The sequence below is a fragment of the Capsicum annuum genome, chromosome 7 (genome assembly GCF_002878395.1).
Source record: "Capsicum annuum cultivar UCD-10X-F1 chromosome 7, UCD10Xv1.1, whole genome shotgun sequence".
In the NCBI taxonomy this organism is placed as follows: Eukaryota; Viridiplantae; Streptophyta; class Magnoliopsida; order Solanales; family Solanaceae; genus Capsicum; species Capsicum annuum.
In genome coordinates, this window is record NC_061117.1 from 1,886,748 (window position 1) to 1,903,566 (window position 16,819).

General features: G+C 40.4%; 1 protein-coding gene across 1 annotated transcript; it reads left to right on the top strand.

Moving 5' to 3' along the window:
• The first annotated feature begins 6,707 nt into the window (after positions 1 to 6,707).
• LOC124899985 (NADH-ubiquinone oxidoreductase chain 6) lies at positions 6,708 to 7,493 on the top strand. The gene is given in 1 exon segment (XM_047415075.1): positions 6,708 to 7,493. A coding segment is annotated over 1 exon segment (711 nt). The 3' UTR covers positions 7,419 to 7,493.
• The last annotated feature ends 9,326 nt before the right edge of the window (positions 7,494 to 16,819 follow it).

A 16,819-nucleotide genomic window follows, 5' to 3' on the forward strand; every position in this document is an offset into this window, starting at 1 on the left:
ATTGGTTCTTCCAAAGTTTCTGAATTCGCTTTAGAGATTGAGCAAGTGTCATCAGTCTATGACACGGCATTCGGGTGATGTCTACCAAAATAACAACCCATAGCCTACTTGAGGTCAAACCCTCTTTGACAAGATTACAGACTATAACACTCATGACTCGCTTTTATGTTCTCTCTATTGACACCTTAGAGTGTCGACTCCTTGCAAGCAACCTCGACAGAAAAGACAATGGCGGACGTGCACCGACAACCTTTCCCGATCCTTCCTCCCTTCATTCAATGCTTGACAGCTTTCTTCATGCGGCATGACACGTCTATCTTTGACACTCATCAATCAGCTAAAAGATGACAGTTGCAAAGCAAAGGGTTGAAAAAGCACCACAAGGGACAGGAACGACGTCCTGACTAAACAAAAGTTTCTTCAATTTGGTCGAAAGTCGTAAAGAAGGTACCGGATAAGCAGCTAACATAAACTACTACCATTCAGCACATCCCGTGGGCGACCTTCAAAGGCTATCATTCGTAGGATGAGACGCTAACCTACGCCCGTACATTCCAACCTGCCTCCTTAGAAATTAGCTCTGAAGATGAATTCCTGGTTAGCCGATTACCTTGCCCGGTTAAGAGAACAGTTAGAGATAGGAAAAAATGCCGACACCAAATAGTTAAAGAATTCTCGTTCACTTCAAGACTGCTAGCCTATTCGCTTTGAGCTAAAGCAGAGGCTACCCATGGAGAGCCTTTTCCTTTATGAACATACCCATAAGACACGACATAAAAGCCCAAAATTGGGCTTCTAGATGCTTTACAACAAAGAAGCCCCAGCCTCTCGGTGTCTTACACGTCTTCTTTGACCCTACCGAAATAGCTTTGTTTCTTCAGGTAGTGAAGTCACTCTATTTTGTGTATGACTTGACGCTCTAAATTATGTATATTGGCCCTAGTTACAACATCGTATTTGACTTCTATCATGGATCTTTTATTTCTTATGCATTTCTTTCCATTATCTGTCCAAGCTTCCTATTTTTCCATTCCTTCCTAAGCTTCAGTTGGTGTAATAGTCCCACCCCCATTAAGGGGAATCCTTAGTAATAAAGAATTTTGTCCGTTTTGTTGAATGCTCTTTGCTTGTCTAAGTATCCCCCTATCGTGCTAATAAGGTGCCTTTTCTTATTCTAAAAGCTGGCCTTCTACGGCCATTTTCTTTTGGTTTAGTTCTTATAGCTCCTGTCCCCGCAGTCCCTGATGGGTAATGCTCTTAGTGAGTCACTTTATCTTTCACGATCGATGGTAAATCCACTTGCTTAGCCTATTTCCTTTTCCCTTTGAGTTCAATCCTATCAGCCTTTGAGTCAGCGCTTTCGCAGCCTGCCTTTCCATTCTTTGCTTTATTTCAATCATTTCTTTTGGTAGATAGAGTACCCGGGCATTCTCTTGTCGTCCTATTCCTGACGCTCTCATTTTGCACATATGCTTTGTGCTTTTGGCTTAACCACATCAAAGAGGAATTGAACCTCTTCTAGTTTTTTGAAAACTCTAATCTATTTGATGTCCGCCAACCTTTTTCAACACCATTTTGCTCATTCATTTGTGCATTTTGCTCATCAGCATTTCTATCCTTTTTGTCATATAATTGGAATTCCTTATTTGGAATCTCTCTTCCTTCTTTTGAATATCTCTTTGTTTTCTTTTTCATTAGAGTGACCTTATTCGTATGAAGAATTTTTTTGTATTTTCTTTTTAATAGATTGATATCTTTCGCATAAAGATAATCTTGTATTTTGGATATTTCTTCCTTGTTTGATGATCTTTGCATGAAGTAGCACTATCACCTATGGAAATATTTAGAGGCTTAGTATCAACCCATGCGCCATGTTTATTATATACTAAGGCTCTCCTGGTCTCAGGTTTCAGCCCTATCTTGTATGTTATCCGTTCCACGCGGACTTTTGTTTTAGACCAAATCACCCGAAATAAGTTCTCCACCTCTACCTCTTGTATACGAGATAGGTCGGTATACTGGGACTCAAACCACTCTGAAGTGGCATGTCTTTTAGCAGGACCCTTGAACTTGATTATGGAATTGGTACCCCCTTTTGGTTTGTACCAATAGACTTTGGTCGATAAAAAAAAACCCCTCACCATCTCATCCTCTAGCTTAAACTTCCCTATCTCTAAAGGGAAAAGAACATCGCATGGGAGTGGATGACCAAGCACAATGGAGTTAGTGTCTATGTAATAACAATCATCTCGAGAGATATAGGGGTAAAGATGTATCCTAGCGTAAGCAGTTATAGCTGTCGATAAATGGACCGCTGCGTTCTTCATGTAGGACCATTTCCCAAAGGTCAAGTTTGTATTAAAATGGTAGGAAGCGAGGTTGATATTTTTTCTAAGGGGCTCACCAAATAAGAACTTATCACACGTTTGAATCAAAACTCTGAGGTGATCATCATTACATAACTCGGTAGCAGTGCTTTCAGGGCTTATACCAAATCTTCCATAGAGAAAATTCATTAGTATCTTGTAGACGTAGTCTATCGCTACATTCCCTTCTTTCTTAGCCTTTATCTTATTCTCTGAGATAGTGGTAACAAATTCTTTAAATGGGTTTCCCTCACTCTTCTCAAAGAGGTATCCACTCATTGGGACTATAGTGTAGCCTAGGTTTTTTTGCATACTTGAGTTCCTCGCTAAAGTAAACTCCTACAAACTTCCTTGTCGAGAAGACCAGAGTCTTATCCCTCATTTGATAGGGAAGAAAGGGCCTTTTCATTTTCTTCATCCTTGGGCAGACCACATGTGCTTCCCAATAAATTCTGCAAAGCCTATCCGTGTTGATGATATCAAACATGATGAGTGTAGCTACATCCCCCCATATGATGGCGGTCAAAAAAAGGGAAAGAAAGGTTGAGCGAAAAGCTTTTATTGTAGTGGATCTCGAGACATTAATAGCTGGTGAAGGGGAAACGCATAAGCCTTATGCAGTAGGTCTCATGCTTGTTCTCCCTAAGGAGCCTGTCAAGTACAATAGGGTGGAAACCTATTTCAGCGATGACTACATAATAATAAAGTGCTTTGATGATAGGAGTAGTAAGATGATGGACGACTTTCTGTCCAAAATTGAGCATATATCTAAGGGGTTTAGGTCAGTTCTAACAATTTATTTCCATAACCTTGGGAAATTCGATGGGATTTTCTTGCTAAAGAACTTGGTGTCTAATTGGAAGGGTGATGTAAGACCTCTAGTGCGAAACCACCACATCTACGAGATCAGTGTCAAATCAGGGAAGAGGGTTCTATTCTGTTTCCGCGACTAGTTGAATATGTTAAATGGTACACTTGATTCACTTTCAAGGAATCTATGTACTAAAATCGGTCCTAAAGGGGAGGTTGATCATAAGAAAGTGACTCCGCAGAGTCTGACAAGTATGAGGAGTGAATTGCTTGAATATTTTTAAAAGGACGTCCTTCTCCTCGGGGGTGTGATGCAAAAGGCCCATAAGCTGATTTGGGATCAGCTCTAGGTCGACATAGAGAAAAAGCTTACCCTTCCATCCTTGGCTCTATACCTCTTTCTTCAGAAGTTCTACAAATCAGATAAATAGCCCATCTACATCCCAAACCACAATGAGGATAAGTTTCTGAGAGAAGGTTACTACGGTGGTTATGTGCATGACTATATACCTATAGGTGAGAATCTACACTACTATGATGTAAACTCGCTTTATCCTTTTGTAATGATGGAAAACATCATGCCCACTGGGAAGCCTGTCTGGCATGGGGACATTTATTGTGGTACGTAGGAACATTCATTGTTGTTTCCCACCAGTTTCAGAGCATTTTTTTCAACCCCATGAGGAGTCAGTCAATGCTCGATGAGGAACTGCCAACTGGTAACCAATTGATGTCGGATTTCGGTGAAGCAAAAAGAGCCTTTACCTTTAGTTAGAAATAAATGTAGGTCGGATTTCCACTTCTATAAGCGAACTCAAACCACAAACGTTATCTGTCCTACCCGTGAGTTACAGTTAAACGCCCTATTCACTATTGACGCTTATCATGCTTTCAACTGGTTAAACGCATTCTCTTACCCGTTGAACTTATTACTTTACATTTTTCAGTTAGAAATTCAAATTGTGACCTACCGGTTACCGGCTCAGAGCAATCAAGCTCAGAGAGCTCTACTGGGCGGTGTCTTATCGTCGTCCATTATCTAACCAAAAAGACGTGAAGTAAAGACGTGTTCTTCTTATATGTAATTTATAGTCATTTTTAATAGTATAAGGTATGGAACCCCATGCCAATTTTCTTAATACCCTATTACCTTGAACGATAGATTAGTTTGACTCCCTTCAACCCGGGCAAGCGATTAGTCCCTCTAGGTACCGCCTCTTTCAATGCGGAATAGCTGAACAACCGGAATAGAAGTCCTATTTTCACCTTTCCCGAATTTGTTTTCAGTGGTGACTCATCAGATTATAGAATGAAACCTTTAGTGAAGGGATTTAAATAGGCTTTTTAGAACTGTACCCCTAAAGCAGCAAATATAGCTTTCCTTTCTTTTTCCTTCCCCATTGTCCTTATTGTATTGTCATATTTCTAGTGGGATGAAAACAACGCTTTCGTAATTCATACATCACTAGTCCCAATACCACGTATTATCTGCTTTTCCTTGGGACTATCAATATGCCAAATAGCCGATTGGGAACTATACTTTTCGAAACTATACTAATAAGGGGTGGGGAACGGAAGCACAAAAGTGAAGTAATGAAAGCGGTTTCCCAGGCTTTTGAAATGTGTTTTAATTCCAACCTTTTTAGAAAGGATAGGCACTTGGTACCTGTAAATACACTTTTGAGAATGATTTCGTGCCTGGTAAAGGGGACTTCTTTTTCATTTTGATAGGTAGGGTAGGGATATACCTAGGAAGGAAGTGGAAGTGAAGTACAAAGTTCCGACGTCAATTGGTTACCGGAGCCCTCTTTTCATCTAACAAAAAATATCGTACAAAGAAGAAAGTCACTTTTACGCCCAACAACTCCCATACTTTCCATTGGTCAACAACCAACTAACCCAGTCCTTTTTTCCACACAAGCTCGCATTTTTCGAGCAAGAAGCGGAATTACTTAAATTTTAGATGGATCGTTTTCTTTCTAAAGTGACTAACAGTCGGACTCCTTCTTTCAAGAGCTATTTTTGGGGCTTTTAAAGCAGGCCAACTTTTCGAACAAAGTACTATTGCGGAGAGTATACATGACTTGGCTCTCGAAAAGCTGAAATAAAAGACCGAATCAAAACTAGAGATACTTTTGAAAGAGTATAGAGATGCGAATAGAACTCCACAATTACCGAAAGGACTCCGTTTCAAAGATGTGGTTAAGAATTCCTTTATTATGGATGAAGAGCTCAAAGAACAATTTCTCAGGCTAAACAAAATCTACTTGGATCTCATTAGTAATGGCACTGATAGTAGCTACCTACTTTGTTTACATTTCTGGATACGTATGTAGTCAGGACTTGGTTTCATCAGCGGCATTCTCCCTAGAAACAATTACATTATGAAAAATTTGTTCTTAAAAAAGGCTCTCTCTCTTATAACAATCTTTCTTGGGAATTTCTCTATTAGAGTAATGCCAATTCTATGAACTGGTAAGTGTACCATGCTCTTCCTTTTAGTGATTTTGGGCTTGATCCTGATTTAGAGATCTTTTGGTTTTCATTCAAAAGGAAAATATCGGTTTATTAATCTAACTTTTTTATTCTTATTTTCATTTTTTTCTATTTATTTCTCTTTTTTCTAAAGAACTCTTTGCTATCCCATTTAGGGATTTTGGGTTCTCACCTTCTCTCTGAGATTTGCATTTTGAGTGTTGGGGGATCACTTCCACTTTTGGGACCTTCCAAACCCTCCTCCTTGTAAGATTCATCCGACCTCGGGTCCTGTCGGAGCCTTGGCTCATGACTCATAATGTAGGCTATGAATCTTCGCTTCAAAATTGGATTTTTAGACTGGAAAATGAAAATAGCCCTTTTCTGCTCTCTAAAGAGAGGGGGGAGTATTAGGCATAAGTAAAATCGGAACTCTGCAATTGTCCCTCTCAACGGGAATATAACCGATTGCTCGAGTTCGAGAATAGGGATCTTCAGATCCGGGAGCTGCGACACTCTTGCTATTGTCAATTTCAATGACTTTTTACTGATCATCCTACCTTGGCAGAAAATACCGATTCCAACCCCCAAGAAGCCTTACTGTACTTTTTTAATGAGAAGCGCCACGAACTTGACCAAGAGGGTAGAACCCCGTTAGTAAAACACCGGAGAGAACTCCACTTCTGGATTAACTTTTATATGATCTCTAAAAAAAGGAATAAACTCTGTCTATTTCAATATTCCATTTGGGTAAATAGATACGAGATCTCGTCGTCAAAGTGATATGAGAAATTTTTGTTATATGTGCCTGAAGCTGCTATATTTTCTTTGTTTGCTATACTTAGACGGACGAGTGGAATGGATCAGACGGGAGAGGAATGGAAAGCCAGGATCGCTTGGTAAGCAAGTAGGCACTAACTCCCAGTTTTTTCTCTTATTTCCTTTTGATTAGAGATTTGAGATTCCGTAAGTAACTCAGTGAGTGCTTTTTAAGAAGGGCTTGGAAGAAGAAAATGAAATAGGAACAACCGCACTAGTCATAATTGATCGACTTTCATGCTAGTTCTTGCTCCAGCATGAAAGTTCCATTTCAGGGAAGGACAACGTACTATGATACTTTCCGTTTTTTCAAGCCCTGCTTTGGTCTCTGGTTTGATGGTTGTACGTGCAAAAAATCCGGTACATTTCATTTTGTTTCTCATCCCAGTCCTTCACAACACTTCAGGTTTACTTCTTTGTTTAGGTCTCAAATTCTTCGCTATGATATTCCCAGTAGTTTATATAGGAGCTATAGCCGTTTCATTCCTCTTCATTGTTATGATGTTCCATATTCAAATAGCGGAGATTCACGAAGAAGTATTGCGCTATTTACCAGTGAGTGGCATTATTTGACTTATATTTTGGTGGGAGATGTTTTTTATTTTAGATAATGAAAGCATTCCATTACTACCAACCCAAAGAAATACGACCTCTCTGAGATATATGGTTTATGCCAGAAAGATCAAAAGTAGGACTAATTTGGAAACATTGGGCAATTTACTTTATACCTACTATTTTGTCTGGTTTTTGGTTTCTAGTATTATTTTATTAGTAGCCATGATTGGGGTTATAGTACTGACTATGCATAGGACCACTAAGGTGAAAAGACAGGATTTATATTGATGAAATGCTCTGGATTCTAGGAGGACTATAATGAGGAGGAGGACAGACCCGCTCACGACAATAAGGAGAAGCAGTGGTTCGAATCCACATCGTGAGCTTAAGTAAACCTTTTTGACTACTACACTTTGTTGATGCAACGAAATCTTTCTATTCTATGAGCCCTTTCTGCTTCCGAAACGAGAGAAAAGACTTGAGAAAGCCCTTCTGTTACCGATAGTGAGATAGCTAGCATACCCTAAACCCATAAACTAGTCATATACTTTCTCTCCAGGCCTTGCCTTCTTCCTAAACGGGTAGATACTTTCTCTGGGACAGAGGTCGCTAAATTCCTACAGTTAGCACCTGAGATTCAAAATAGTTCTATTCAATTGGTCAATCCTTAGAACTCAGAATAGAGGTAGAAAGAATAGGTTGGAACTATTTCAAGATGATAGGCTTATTTTGAAAGTACGCATTTCTTGCTCTAAGTCCATTGGGTTGGATCGAACTAGTAGGTTTGGTAGGAAGATAATGGCATAAAAGAAGAATTCTACTTTTAGAAAGAGAAGAGTCAGTCTGATTATAGATCCTTTTTTCTTGCATTGGGTTAACTGGAGCTTAGATAAAGCGATAGAAAGAAGAGAGAGAATTAGTCCATCATTATAGACTAACTTTTCTCACATCAAAGCTTTCCTGTTCTCTTCCTTTCTGAAGAAAGAAAAGGCTTGTTATCAACGAAGAAGATCTTTATACTGTTCATCCTAAGAAAAGAAGTTTTCACTCGGTACAACTATTCTATGCTAGCATAGTATGCTTCTACTTATGTTGTGTTGCAAATTCTGGATCAGGAACAATCCTTTCTTATTCTAAGATGCCAGTCTAAAAATCCATACATATTGACTAAATTTTGGCTTTCTAGCTTGAAACTTAAGGGCTAAGGGAAATTCTTCCTTGGATTAATGAAATAGTTGAATTAGCGTTGATGAAAGAAGAAACCTCTTATTGAAATGACTTTAGTAAGTGCCTAACCTTTCTTTTTCGATCCGATCCTTTCTGTGACCAGAAATGAATTGTCTTTTGGTCTCTTGCCTTTGAATCGGATATTTTGATGAAAACAGATTGCACGAGAGGAAGAATCGCTATCTATCTATCCATATATGTATCAACAAATGTGGTTCTAGGAATTGGTCGATTTTCCCTCACCAGTAGCTAGAGGAGGAGAAAGGAATGATGTCCTATCCTGGGCTAGGCACCTATCAGCCAACTATTATTTTTTGGAATGGAAAGAAGAAAGGATGGTCATAGATCACTGATGTCGAATTTACGAAAAAGAACATATGTGAAAGAATCGTCAGATTATGGGTTCCCAGAGTAGACGAAATGAAGAATGAATGAAATAGAATAGTCTGGCAGAATCATATGATAAGGAAAGTGTAGAGCCTCCTACTTGTCTGGGTTACTGGGATGGGTAACCTAACTATGAATTTCTATCAATGTCGGGATAGACAGAGGTTAGGATAGTACGCTGTCAGAGTGAGATTGGGGTACAGTAATGAAGTTAGACTAAAATGAACAACTTAATTCCTCTAGAAGAAATGAGTGAGAAAGAACAACCAATTCTATGAAACAATATCGTCATTTACTAGAATCGGTTGCTACTAGTCCGGGTTACCTCAGAGATAGAGCCAATAGATGAGAGAAAACAACCTAGTTAGTGCACTAACTCAAACCTAGTTCTTTCACAAAATGTCCTGCTAACATAGGAGCACTCCTACTAAGAAATGGAAGAGTAAATTTCTTTTTGTTCGATGAAACAATGCCTCACCTGCCCTCTGCTACACATCTCTTTCGTTCGCTCTAGACCCACCCACCAAATAGAACTCTGCCCCTTTTGTTGGGTTAGAGTGAGTATAAAGTCAGGGAGGAAGAAGAAGAGAGGGAAGAAATAATATAGTGATATTAACCTTTCCTTCGCTCTATTCCCAAGTCCTGGGCTAATCTAAGCTTTGAAGTCGGGATTTCTTCCTAATCTCATCTACTGAAAAGGGGGATGGGCGTAGCACATTCTTTTTTGGGACACATAGGCTATTACAGACGCATCAAAAAAGACTTTTCAAAGCGTGGAATCCCAGAATGGAATCATTACAGAAGAAAGGTATAAGGCTTGGGAACCAAAACAGGATTAAGCCTTCAAGCATGCAGATGACTGTTTGCTGTCAGCCCCAATCCTTCAATTTCTGGATTGGAATAAGGAGTTCCATGTTCATACTGACGCATCACTCTATGCCATTGGATGTATGTTGGCGCAAGAAGGTCCGCTTGATCACTCCATGTACTTTGAAAGTATACAACTTTCCACTTGGGAATTATAAAACCACCGAACCTTCTTTATCATGATTCGACCCATACCTCAAACCTAAGATCAAGCACCAGAGTTGCTCATAAAAATTTACCGAAAAGAAGAATACAAGAAGATCATATTCTCTAGATTCTACTATAAACCAGGTAGTGAGGATGAAAAAAGCATAAGCTACCTCGTTCGTGCTCCCGTCTGTCCCGTTGCCATCTTCGGTGGATGCACCCTTTTACTTAAAGGCGGATAGGGCACTGAGCCAACCTTTTAGATTGAATAAAGTTAAAAAGCTAGTCACCTCACCTCTCTTTCTTACCCGCCCTTATTAGTAGAAGGCAACCTTTCTTTCTCACCTTTCTTCTAGATTTTTCCAGATAAATGTCTAATAGAGTTGCACTTTCTTGGTGCATTGACTTTCATTACCAATCTGTTATTTTACAGCACGAAGTTACCTGATGTTCTCTACAACTAATAAGGGTGAAGAGATTTTAACCTTTTGCTAGTAGTAAGCACTCCCCTAGTTTTGGTCTAATGAGCTTTCTTTACGTTGAGTTAATTAACCTAGCGGGTTCGCCTAGATGCCTAGTAAAGAATGAGCTGATGGGAAAGAGCTGGAGACGAGAATCCCATTGAAATAGAAAGTCCTTGCTCTACATACATTAGTTGTAGGTTATGCTCTTATTATTGAAAAGGAGTTATCCTTCCCCCTTGGTCGAATTAGCTTAAGCCCGAATCCATCCTTACGGAAGAAAGGTGGGCTATCGGCTATGAGAGATAGTCCTTATTGTTCACCTTTGCCTCTCGATGCTGCTGACCCCTAATGGAACCATTTTCCTTTATTCACTACAAGACTGGTCCAAAATTCTAGTTCGTTGCACTCACCCTTCATATCTCTTAATCATTCATGACCCCTGAATGGAAGATAAAAGACTTTACTAAGCAAGCTGTCTATCATTCCCCGCTGGTTAATTATGTTAACAGAGGTAAGGAGTACCACTGGACTATCCCACTAGTGATCCAACTTCAACAACATTCCCGTAATACATAAATTCTCCCTATCCTGTAAGAGTGATAGCCGTAGTGGAGATCGATGAAGATCTTTATTCAATAAAGAAAGGGCAAGCACCAAAAGATAGAAATGATCAAAGAGAGGCCTCAGCTGACGCTAATAAAGCCAAAGAGCAAGAAGGAGGTGATGATGTGATTCCTTATGTACCTGTGTTTGTGTCGCTTGACAAGTATACCTATTAATCAGTTGACCTATCTCTATTTATGTTTTCTTCTGGGTCGGTTGACCCTGGCATTCTTTGAGTTTATGATATTCCCCGCTTGTCCGAACTTTTGTAGGCTAAAGCAAATGCTTAGATGAGAAGAATTCAGAGCAAAATTCAAAACCAAAAGGAAAAAGAAGTCTCTTCCACTCCTCTAGAGTTTGAGGATGAGGAAGTGATGGGGACGACGATGCTCGTTCAAGATAAGATGATGACTGGTTGACTTACCGAACGGATACTTTGATCTTGATCGTGCGATCTAAGTCGCAATGAAGGACTATCGCACTGAAAGTGGTACTGAGACTGTCCCTACCACTACCCTTTATCAAGCTGGTTTACAAGAGTTCTGGCTTTCCCAACCGGACAAACTTCTAGGGAATCAAATTTCTTTCCCCTACTCTATTTGTATGCGGTCCTAACCTTGCTACTCTTACTTCCACTAGCAAGAGAACTTATGCTCGTAACATACCCCTAGGGATATAATCTTACTTCTTGAAGTGGGCTACTTTAACTACCAAAGGAGCGGAGACTCGAGTTAGACGAGAGGCAGGGATGTAATTTCAAAGAGGCTCGACTGAACCCAAGAACCGAATAGAAAACAGGCCCCACTGTGATACCTCTTTATTCATTCATCACACGAGCTCAAACAGGGGAGGGAGGCAAGAACCAAGCTTTCAGAGACCTAACCCAGCCTGGTCCGAATCTTATCTGAACTGCAAGGATAACTGACTAAGCCGTGCCATAAGGGGTCATTCTCCAAACGGGATGAGGCCAAGCCTTTAGGTTTTTTAAGTAGGTTGGGTGACAGATCAGCCATAGGAGTACTCCGGGATATAAACCAGTGCAACAAAAGTGGAGCATACGATGATGCCACCTATTTTTATTTCATGGAAGTCCCCGGCAAAAAAAAGAGTTGTAGATGATGGTGTGTTCTGCTTATATAGAGAGGGGCATTCATCGACTTGACTAGTTGGAGAGGGGCGTAAAAATCCTTTCCTAGTTGGAGAGGGGCGTAAAAATCCTTTCTATTGGTTCTTGCATGGCAGCTGGTATAGATGATAAAAGGTGGGCCGCTTTTTTGGGACCTATTCTCTTAATAGACGGCAAAGCAAAATAGAAAAGGGGCCGAGTTGACTGATGAGTGCCTTTATAGCATTTATTTCAAATTGAAAAGGCTCTCATGTGGAGCTAACATGGCTGACTACATACAAGTATAGCCAAATCAAGATGAGATAGGATGGCCGTTCAGAGGCCACAGCGGGACTACTATAGGAAAGCCTGCCCCCGCTAGCTAACATAGAAAGAGATTCCCGGATAGCAGTAGTCTCTATGTCAATCTCTTCCCAACCGGCTAGGCCAAATCGGGACACCACTTAGGATGGGAATGGCTCAGTCTACATGCATCATTTGATGAAAGCACTCCAGTCACCTCCGATGTTTGGTTTGTCAACCACGCTTTTTCTCCCTTTAAACAATGCTCCTCACCAAATGCCCTTCCTTGGGTTAGGGCAACACAGCAATGAGTAGTTTGCTCCAAGACCCCACCTCCTCAAGAGAAAGATGCCGGCCGAGATGGAGCTGGGAGAAAACCTAGATTTTCCTGGGGCTTGCCTTACCTCAACATCTAAATAAATAAGGGGTGGGCGCCAAAAAGGAACCAGCCCTGCCTCTTCAAGAAAGCTTTCCTTGGTAGGCGCTACCTACTTACTCGGACAATGCTCTAAATACAAAAGTGTGCATTTCCGCCCTCTTCTTCCATGTTGAGTCATAGGCAGCTCTTCGAAAAGCATGAATGAGCCACATACAGGGAAACTTACATGTGTGGTTCTGGTCGGGGACCCCGATATACTGTACTAATATGTGTAGGTTCCCATAATTCGAGTGAGATTGTCATGGTGCAAAAGTAGATATGGTCTGGTATTCCCTTGTTCCCTGTATTGGTTATGTTCTTTATATCTCGTGTAGCAGAAACTAATCGAGCTCCGTTTGATCTCCTAGAAGTGGAAGTTGAATCAGTTACAGGCTATAATGTAGAATAGGCACGGGATGTGATCCTTAATAGTTCACTATTGGCGGAAGCCAATGTCCCGGGGTATCGGGGACTCATTCTGACTGAAACAAGGGGTGGATCTTTACCAACTTTCAAATATTCTATTTTAGGGAAAAGGTGAGCACCTAGCGTGAAAGGTTGCTTTACTAAGTAAGATAAGGCAAGAAGCAAGGGCGCAGCAGCTGCACAAAAGCCCTTGCTTCTTAGTGCATCCCTTTTCTTGCTCGTTAGCGCTTGACTAATGATGATAGAAAGAGCCTTTATTGTTTTTTTAGTAAAGTCTCGCTTTTTTATAGGAGTAGGTGTTTGCTAGGGCAGGGCACTTTTCATTCTTCATTCGAAACTAACAAGTGTCGAGTTGGGGATTTTTGCCTTGTTATCAAAAAGGGAGTTGGGTTAAGCAAACTCTCTCCTTGGAGGAGCACGGGCTTAGTCAAGTAGAACCGGGTTACGCTGCTTGATGCTCCATCAAAAACAAATCAGTGGGGCCATATCGGTACGACTGAATATGCATTAAAAAGGTCAATCCCTCCACTACGACGCAAAAAAAATAGGCTAAACTTCTAAACTACCCGCTTCCATAGAATAATATCATGGCAACGTAGACCTAAGTAGTCATATTGGATCCTTGGGAACCATCACAAGTACGGCCAGCCTATATATATTTGAACGAAAATACCGTGTCATCCAGTGGAGCCTAGAAGAAGGTGACTCACGCAGACAAATGACTCCTTTTCAATAGAAAAGAATAGCCAAACCAACCCAGCTGGCTGGTCAATCTCAAAGATCTTATCGGTTGGCAAACCGAAGATGGACGACCACGATCCCGGCCTTACCAGCACTGGAGGTGTACTTATCAATGAACCCATGAAACCAACCTTATTTTATGACAAAATATACCAAGCCTAAGTGGTCACGACATCTTGTTGATATTGATCGAGTTGGAGAAACTTTCGCTGACTGAATCCATTCCCTAGGCCGCGGAAACCTTCATAACCAAAGTGTCATGACAACATCCAAAGGTGACCTTTGGGTTCTTAAGTATGGGGCAAGAAGGAGCACGTAGGAATGCCGACCACTACATAAGCCACTAGTGGCTAAGAGAAAGCAAGCAGTACCTTGTATAGGTTGGGCGGAGCTTAAAAAAGCAAGCCCCTATCAGAGAAACCCATTGCACGCTAGCCTAGCTAGCTAACATTTTTCAGCTGGCTTTATGTTAGTTGTAGCATACCTTTCCTTCTTCTCTCACTTTGGAAAGATTTTTCAGTATTTTCTTATGATGACCTGGTCGAGAGAGTATGATACATAGGTGTAAAAGATTTCCTTTTTTCTATGATCTTGGTTTACTTGACCGAAGGGTGCAATAGAGCTTGAAGGAGAGGAATAAATACCTGGTCTCTAATTTTGACAAAAAGAGGACCGCTATTGGGAAATATATTCTTGGTCGTCATCAAAGAAGTTGACATTCGGGGCTTCCTCTTTCCCTTTAAAATCAAAAAAGCAGTGAAGTCCATCCTAAAGTTCCAAATCTACATCCAACAAGAGGTTCCTGATGAGAACAAATTGTAAGGCGTTGAAAGAAACCCTTAAGAAAGATGTCAAGACCCTCTTTGACTTTGATATACAACACATAAAGGGGGAGAGTCACAGTCTCCCTTATTTCTTAACAATAAAATGCATTTTTGGAAAGGGTAGTAACAATGCGATATTCCATAGATAATCAAGAAACTAAAGCCTCTCTTTTTATTTATCATGTACCGGCTTGAATTCGATTTCACTTTAGGAAGGATTTCTTTCTCCTCAAAGTAGGTGTTCGCTCCGCAGCACGAACAGGTCGAGATGCGATATTGATCACATCAGGTGGGACCATTCTCCCAGAGCATATCTTGAAGCAAGGGTCAAAACTTTAGGCGGGGGCCTCTAGCTCAGGATCAGGCAAGGGTGCTGGAGGGGGTGTTAGCTCTTCGACAGAACTAAGCCTTCCTGCGGCTGAAGAAGAACCAGGGGATTGGTCTGAGATCGAAAGAGCCTTGGATCAACTTAAATTGACCAAGATGAAACAATAAAAGGATCGCTTGTCCAAACAGATTAGCCACCTGATTGAATCGGATAAGGCGCGCCTAGTTCGAAAGTTGTGGCACCACAACTTGGGTGAACTTCCATCACCAAGTGAGATGGTTGAAATGATTATTGACCATTTCGCCAGCAAAGCTGCCTATAATGCCAACAAACCCAATGTCCCTAGGGCTAATTTATGGCACTTGAGGGCTTGGTTGACACGAGCACAACAATCGGCGGAGCACGATGGGAGGGGAAACATGAGTATAAAAAAGAAGATTTCTTCCATATCCATAATTGAAGGATATTTCAAGTAGAAGAGCTGACGTATTTTTTCACATTTGAATTTCTCAACCATTCTACATCCAAAATGGATCTTATCAAACATTTCACATTTTCTATGATTATCTCTATTTCAGGTATTTGGGGAATCCTCCTTAATAGACGAAATATTCCTATTATAACAATGCCAATTGAATCAATGTTATTAGTTGTGAATTCGAACTTTTTAGTATTTTCTGTTTCTTCGGATGATATGATGGGTCAATCATTTGCTTCATTAGTTCCAACGGTGGCAGCTGCAGAATCTGCTATTGGGTTAGCTATTTTCGTTATTACTTTCTGAGTATGAAGGACTATTGTTGTAAAATCTATTAATAGCATTCAAGGTTAAAGATGACTCCTAGAGATTTACCAAAATACGAAGTTCTCTTCTCCTTTCTTTCTCTTTTTTCTTTTTGATACTTGGTTGGCCGGGTCAAGAATTACAGGAATTTGCCCTTTCATCCGGATTTCCCTTTAGAAATTGGTTTTTTCTCCCTTTAAATGTCTTTTCCCTGCCTGTTCAAGGCACCTTTGTATGAAACTTTTGCGTTGCTATTAGCCCGTCCCTTTTCAATCCATGATAACTATCACAAAATATTGAATCCTCATTCTAATCTAGGTATTCATCCACTTCGAATCGAATAGTAAGTTAATACGTACCCCAATCTATTATTTTCTTCCCCCTTCCCCCATAGTTGAGAAGATTCTTTTGCTTCGAATCTTTGAGGCATGCGAATAATAATCCTTGTGTTATAGTGCTTGACTCAGTCTCTCCATCAGTCCTAAATCTTTCTCTTAGCTTAGTCAATGTTATAGTATGAAAAAAGGAAAATCCTTCATCTTATTTGATCTTTAAAGCTCTTTCTCAGATAATGATGATATTCTTAGTGTGTGAAGTCGATTCTTGCTTGACTTTTAGGCTCACCTGAGGCGAGGACTACTATTTTTCTTGCTTTATATCGAGGGTATATGTATGCGGTTGTAGTACATCTTCTTTATTGTTAGAGGTTTCCTTCTCTTATTGTCTTTGTGGTGGGAAGTAAGATGAGGGGAAGCTCACATCTGCGATAAAGACTTATACTATAGTTTGGGAACTCATGTCTTCTCGATCGCCTTCTTGATTTTTGCACTGATTTAGTCAATCTGATCGGCACACTTACTTTATTGTAGTTTGTTAGTCTCCTTTGATTCGTAAACCAACCGAAGCAAGAACTGAATAGAGGCTTCAGTCTATGAGGCTTCCTTTTCTCCGAGCTCTGGTTATGGAAGAAGGAACCGAGAAGAAGGTATCAGCAACAACTGGTTTTATTAAGGGATAGCTCATGATATTCATATCGATCTATTATGCAGCTCTGCATCTAGCATTGGGTAGACCTCATACAATAACTATCCTAGCTCTACCATATCTTTTGTTTCATTTCTTCTGGAACAATCACAAACACTTTTTTGATTATGGATTTACTACCAGAAA